Here is a 6245-nt window from a genome sequence, read left to right as displayed (position 1 = left end):
TGACTTCCTGGTTGGTACTTACATGACCCTTGTTATATTGGCTTAATCAGGCCTATGACAAAAGATAACAGTGCTGTTTAGTAGGACTCAAACAACTAATCAATGTCATCAATAATAATCACTGATGAAAAAAAGCTTCCAATGACTTTTGTTATTGATTAGTTGCATTGTTATGCCATTGGTTGAATTTTGGCACAAGTTTGCAGGTATCACAGATGTTAATTAAAAATCCAGCATGACCCAACATAATAAAGTATGAAATTCTCACCGCAATTTCAAGTCAAAAAACTCCTTTCATTAGTGCCACTTTTATCTCATTGTGGAATTAGTTGAGAAATAAAAGTAAATAATTTATTCATGCTTCAATAGTGCAAAAATGTGATCAATCAATTGTCAGATGCAATCATTTTACCTTGTAGTGTTACAACCAAGTTAGTTGACCATATATAGTCCTAATAAAGAAACTAAGAGTTCTTATTCATTTTCTAATTGTTATGAACATGGCTTCATTGTCTGTCCAACCCACTATCCATTTTCTAACCAGTTTATCCAGTTCAGTTTTTCTAGGAGCTGGTGCCTATCCCAGGTGTACTGGGTGCAATTCAGTTATTTCAAGCCCAGGAAAATCTAGTAATAAAAAATCCAGTAATAAAACATTTAATATATTAACATAACATTACATTAAAATTTACTTCATAATTTGGCTCAGACCTTACATTTTGTTCTTCCAACTTCTGTTTTGGTTTTGTATATTGATTTTGGTATATTGTCCAATAGACCTGTTCTTGGAGATTTTGCTTTTTTTACCATTCTTCTGCACATTTACCTTGGATCATTCCCTGGTCATCTTTTTCAATTGTCCTTTTGAGTACATTTTGCTTTTTTTGCAGTTAGAGGTATTACAATGACCTCGGTTTACTCAATTATTATCACAAAATAGCAATGGACCCCTAGTACAGGAACAGCTTTACCTAAAAACTTTTACTATCCCAGTCCTGACCACCTTTCTTTCTTTCTCAAACATTGATATTACTGTAGAAATTTAGCAGTTACTTAATCATACTTAATCTTTTCAATGTTCACCTCACCACCTGTTGCATCTCCCTGTCAAAAGCCTTCTCCAGATCTACAAATGCCTAAATACCCTATGGACTACCTCATAACCATCTGCTATCTATATGTCACTCAGTTGTCACCTCTATTAAAGTGTCTCAAAACTCATCTTTCTCTTTATTACTGTTTCCAACACGCAATCATGTTATCATTGACCAACAAGCACCTTAACAAGTACAAAAGAATAATTCGCCCTGTTCACCTCAACCAATATGTTTGCCCATTTTTTGTACTCAAGTACACCAGCCCCAACATAGCTGTAACTGCACCCACCAGAAAAATATGTACCTTCTAGTGTTCTCATTCATCATTTTTACACCTTTACCTTTCCATCTCAACTCCTGTACACAGCATATGTCTCCTTTATTTCTGTTCAGCCCATTTACCAATTCATTTGATTTTCCCATGACACTCCCTAAATTTCAAGTCACAATCCTTATACTCTCTTCCTCACACCTCTGACTGCCACTTATTCATCAGGTCTAGTCTCCCGTAAATTGAGTTATTCCCTCTTGTGTTTCTCTAACTTTCTGTATTGTATAGGTAGGTGGGATGCTGAAAGAGTACTATTGGTTGTACTTCACCCATGCTTTGTAACTCCCATTTTTGTATCTCATCTCAAAAGCTTTTAAGGATGAAAGCCTTTCCTGACACCAACCTCCTGTAGTCATCGTTTATGACATACAAGAGGTACAGTGACCTTATTTTAACCACAGGTCACAGGGGTAACAAAGGAGCACTCCAATAGAGCCAACTTAGAATCATTAACTAATATAACCTGCACATCTTTGGGAAAATGGAAAGAAACCCTGGGATACCTATGTAAACACAACCAGAATAAATCCACATGGATAAACATCTAGGCACTGAATGTAAACCAAGGTTATTGAATGTTTGAGGCACCAGCACTACCCACTGCACCAACATGTCATCCAAAAATGGAATACAACTTGTTGTGCATAGTCAATCCTTCTAAAACTTCAGTTCAATATTTATTGTAACAGACACTTACTGTAGGTGTTTTAGACTAACTAATAACTATAATCTCCATAAAATCATCTCAAGCATTCAACAGTTTTACCAAAATACAAATTCCCAATTTCAGAAGTCTGCACAGTACTGCCACCAGCAGAGTACAACATCTGTTACAAAAGGTTTGAGATTTTTGTTTGGGTTCTTCTAAGCAGTGACATTTTTCTTGCAATGTTCCATTTATTCTTTTGGAAATCTTGACTTTGCCATAGTAGAGATGCATTGTTTGCACCACTCTATTAACACAAAACATTATGTTTAATTATTTTTTAAATGTTTAACAGAAAAAAGAAACATGTTTATTTCTTGTTCCTTAGGTTCCAAGTGTAAATGTAGTTCAGTGCCTACATGCAGCAGCACACAAGAGCTGGTTACTGTAAATGTTTCTGGTCAATGTTGTCCGAACCTTAAGTGTGGTAAGTATCCTAATCTAAGACTTGAACTTGGCCTATGTTTTTTCACTTATTTTTTATACTGCACCATATATTTGGTGCCATGATTGTTTAAAGATATCCACTGCATATTTTAAATTCAAACAATTTTAGCATTTAATCATTTCTGTATTATTTAACTTGTTTCAGTGAAAAAGAAGAATGACTGCAATGTGGTTTACAGCACAGTCACAGTTCAGAAGGGACAATGTTCTGCTCAGGTAATTTGCTGTCTTATATAACAGTATATCGATATAACACACTCTCTGCACTGTACAGCCTAGTGTACACTGCCTCTGCTGTCAATTTTAGAGATAACTCATGTCCTCTGTATGAAAATATTTTTTTTACCGAACTGATTGCAAAACAAAAAATATGGCCATGATAAATGTTATCTTGAAATGTATATTAAGTTTAATTGAGTTTAATTGCAGCACTATTAGCACACTGTAGACAATAATAATTAAGTGATTGGAAGGATTGACATTGGGAATTTACAACATTGGGAGATATGAAGGAATGCAGCCTCCGTAGCCCTTTCATGAAATGATTTTAAACCCCATATGTTAAAATCTTTGGCTGCTAAAGCACTGTAAATTAATCCTGAATTTGCAAAATCAGAATGTATCCAAACCCACCTGTCCCTCTACTGCCTCCTTCCTATATAGAAAAAGTTTTTAGTCATAATGACCGGTCATCATGCAGTTGACCGTTAAAGATAAACCTGTGTAATCATATGCATGCAGTATATCAAAGACATATTACTCTTCTCTCTTAGGTCCAGATTCCCAGTTGTTCCGGCTTCTGTTCATCTTCTCAGATCTTCACTCCAGAGGGCAAATGGGAAAGTCAATGCTCTTGCTGCAAGAAGGGCAAAGTCACACCTATGTCTTTCACTCTCAATTGTAAAAATGGAAAAACAAAATCCTACTCAATCAACGTACCCCAAACCTGCAATTGCCAAAGCTGCAACTAATAAATCAGTATGAAATGAGCCTCATTGGATGAATGCTCAGTCCATCTCACAGAAAAACTCAACTTTTATATTGTTGTACTAAATTTCTAATTTTAGTTGAATGTTATCTAACATCATAGTACTTTCTCTGATAAAGTTTTGCTGAGTTTTCTGATACTCTATTGAACAAGTTCAAGTTTAACTTCTTTACTTAACATTTCTGTATTTTGTAATAAAGTAGACTGTTGAGTCATTAGTATACCCCTGTGTTTACAAATGTACTTCTAGGTAATCTATGCTTGTACAGCTCACAAAAATACTAAATCTACTGATCTGTTTCAAGTTCATCTTTCAATAAAATATTTCCACTGCAAAGTTGTTTTTAGGATCTGTTGGTAATTTTAAAACTGACAGGTGAATTTTCCAGACTATGGGCCACAAGAGCAACCTCTTTATATGTGCCTGTGCACATTCCTTAGCTGGTCACTCCACTCTTAAGTCTTTATCGTGCCTTAATGCTGTTTGTGTATTTAAAACATTATACAGGTACTTTTGTATTTTGCAATTGTCTCTCGATTTGTAAATGTAATTATTTAATTAAAATATATTTGAGCATGAAACTCTTGTATGAATGCAAAACCTTCTTCTTAATGTAAAACATGCATACTCATTGGGTTTGATTTTTATTTTACCAATGTAGCACTCTTGCCTCATATCATTAACACCTGTAAATGTATTTCCTGAACAAAGGTTTGATTCCCAGCTGGGGTATCTACAATTTTAAGTTCGCAGGCCCTCCCCTCATTTATGGTATTTTTCCCTTATCTGACTCCTCAATTATTTGATTAGGCACATGTCCTCAAATCAACCATGAACTTCAGTAATTAATTTCAAGATCATAAGTGGATGGATGGATGGATCACTGAGATAAGTTTGAAGGTTCTTCTAAAATTTTTCATTGTACATGCCACAGTACTGTTTTAGTGATCCTATTGCACCGATATTCACACTGCTTACACACTGACTTATTTATTTTAAATGGAGAAGCCAGGGCACTACTCAGCCTGGTGAAATCTGCCCATCTCCTCCATCAAAGACATACAACATTGAGGAATAAAGTTCAGATAGTTATATTAACTGAATTAATTATAAAGAAAATACATGTTCAAAGTATTTACAAAAAAAGCAATAGCTCAAAACAAAAGCACACTCTAAAACATTCCAAACATTTGAAAACATTTTAAAAATCCTAATAGTTCTTTGCCTGAAGAAAAAATGCCTAACATTTGTCAGAAATTTGCTCTGAAAAAGTTCCCTACTGTGCCTGGGTGCTCTTCTTGCAGAATTTATTTTGAAAGTAAGGCATCTGCTGTTTTCTCTAGAGTTACTATGCCATTTTTATAATATGTAGACCAAACCTGAATACTGTATTCCAGGCATTACCTCACTAGTATGTTATATAACTTAAGCATAACCTCCCTTGACTTACTCCAACCTTGTGATATATAAACTCACACCTTATTTTTAGCTTTGTAGATCGTTGCTGTGTCTTAACGTACATAGTGGTGAGTCCACTCTGACTCCTCATTAAGAGGTCAAAGAATATTATTGTAAAACCACTTCACTAAAGGGAAATCACTATTTAGACCAATTCCATGCTGAATAACCAGTTACATGACTTAAGGTACTGTATTGCAGTTTCTAGCCTGTAAATGCAGGGTTAGTACAATTGAGTATAGCTGAAAGTCTTGAAAATGCAGATTGAAACACTTTTAAATGCTACAAATCTTAATGTTTTATGAGGGACTGTTGTGCATTTTTTAATGTAAAATAAGAGAAGAGAGAAAAGAACAGATAATTAAATGAGATCAGTTATTATCACTGATTGAGACCCTGGTTGGAACAACAACCTACATTCACTGGAGATCCTGAAGATCAAGTTTGGGGACCAATATTCCCAAAAACAAATTCTTATCATCAAATGCAATAAAAAGAAATAAATTCAAAGATGGAGGTCCTGTATTTAAATCAAGTGGTGGGGCATTACCATGTGAGCAGATGGGTTCTCAATGGTAAGACTGAAAAGGATCACAGAATTTCTTCATTTAATCAGCTAGGCTCATTTACATGTAATACCCTTGCTATTAACTGCAATCTAAAGGCCCCCAAATAGCTGATCATTAAACATCTTGTGTGAAAGTTTGATTCAGAAAAAAAAAACTTCTTACATGTAAAATTCAAAACGAAAAGTTACAATTTTATGTGATCTCATCTTTAATTTAAATGTGGTGGTACAAATGAAGCCAGAACATCTTAGTTAAAAAGGTAGACAGTTTCAGGTACATTTTCTTTTACAAATACTAGAAATCTCAATTTCCTACTAGAAATACTGTTTAGAGCAAACCCTTAAAGAAAGACCAACTTTGTGACTAAAGGCAATGTATTACAATTTGTAGTGTATTTCAAGCCTGTAAACATATGCTTGGTACAATTGAGTACAATTCCATGATCTCTTAATGTATTATTGCTAAACCACTTTCTAATACTAGAAATAGTTCTTTCTATATATGAATTCACTGTTTAGAGAGCAATTCCTTATTGAAAGGCAAGGTATATATCCAAAGATAGTCTATTACACTGTGCAGTTCATTTTAACCTCTTAAATGTAGGTTTATTACATTTGAATATAATTTAAAGTCATCTAGATATATTAA

At 34.3% G+C, this 6245-nt stretch overlaps 1 protein-coding gene across 1 annotated transcript; it reads left to right on the top strand.

Moving 5' to 3' along the window:
- Nucleotides 1–2425: 2425 nt before the first annotated feature.
- Nucleotides 2426–4155, top strand: LOC120521059 (integumentary mucin B.1-like). Its single transcript, XM_039742944.1, has 3 exons — nt 2426–2561; nt 2727–2797; nt 3355–4155. Exons 1-3 carry the CDS (start codon nt 2441–2443, stop codon nt 3550–3552), a joined length of 390 nt encoding a protein of 129 aa, XP_039598878.1. The 5' UTR covers nt 2426–2440; the 3' UTR covers nt 3553–4155.
- Nucleotides 4156–6245: the final 2090 nt, after the last annotated feature.

The sequence above is a fragment of the Polypterus senegalus genome, unplaced genomic scaffold (assembly GCF_016835505.1).
Source record: "Polypterus senegalus isolate Bchr_013 unplaced genomic scaffold, ASM1683550v1 scaffold_8518, whole genome shotgun sequence".
Classification (NCBI taxonomy): Eukaryota; Metazoa; Chordata; class Cladistia; order Polypteriformes; family Polypteridae; genus Polypterus; species Polypterus senegalus.
Note: the sequence above shows the minus strand (reverse complement) of the source record. Positions and strands in the feature narration are given on the sequence as shown.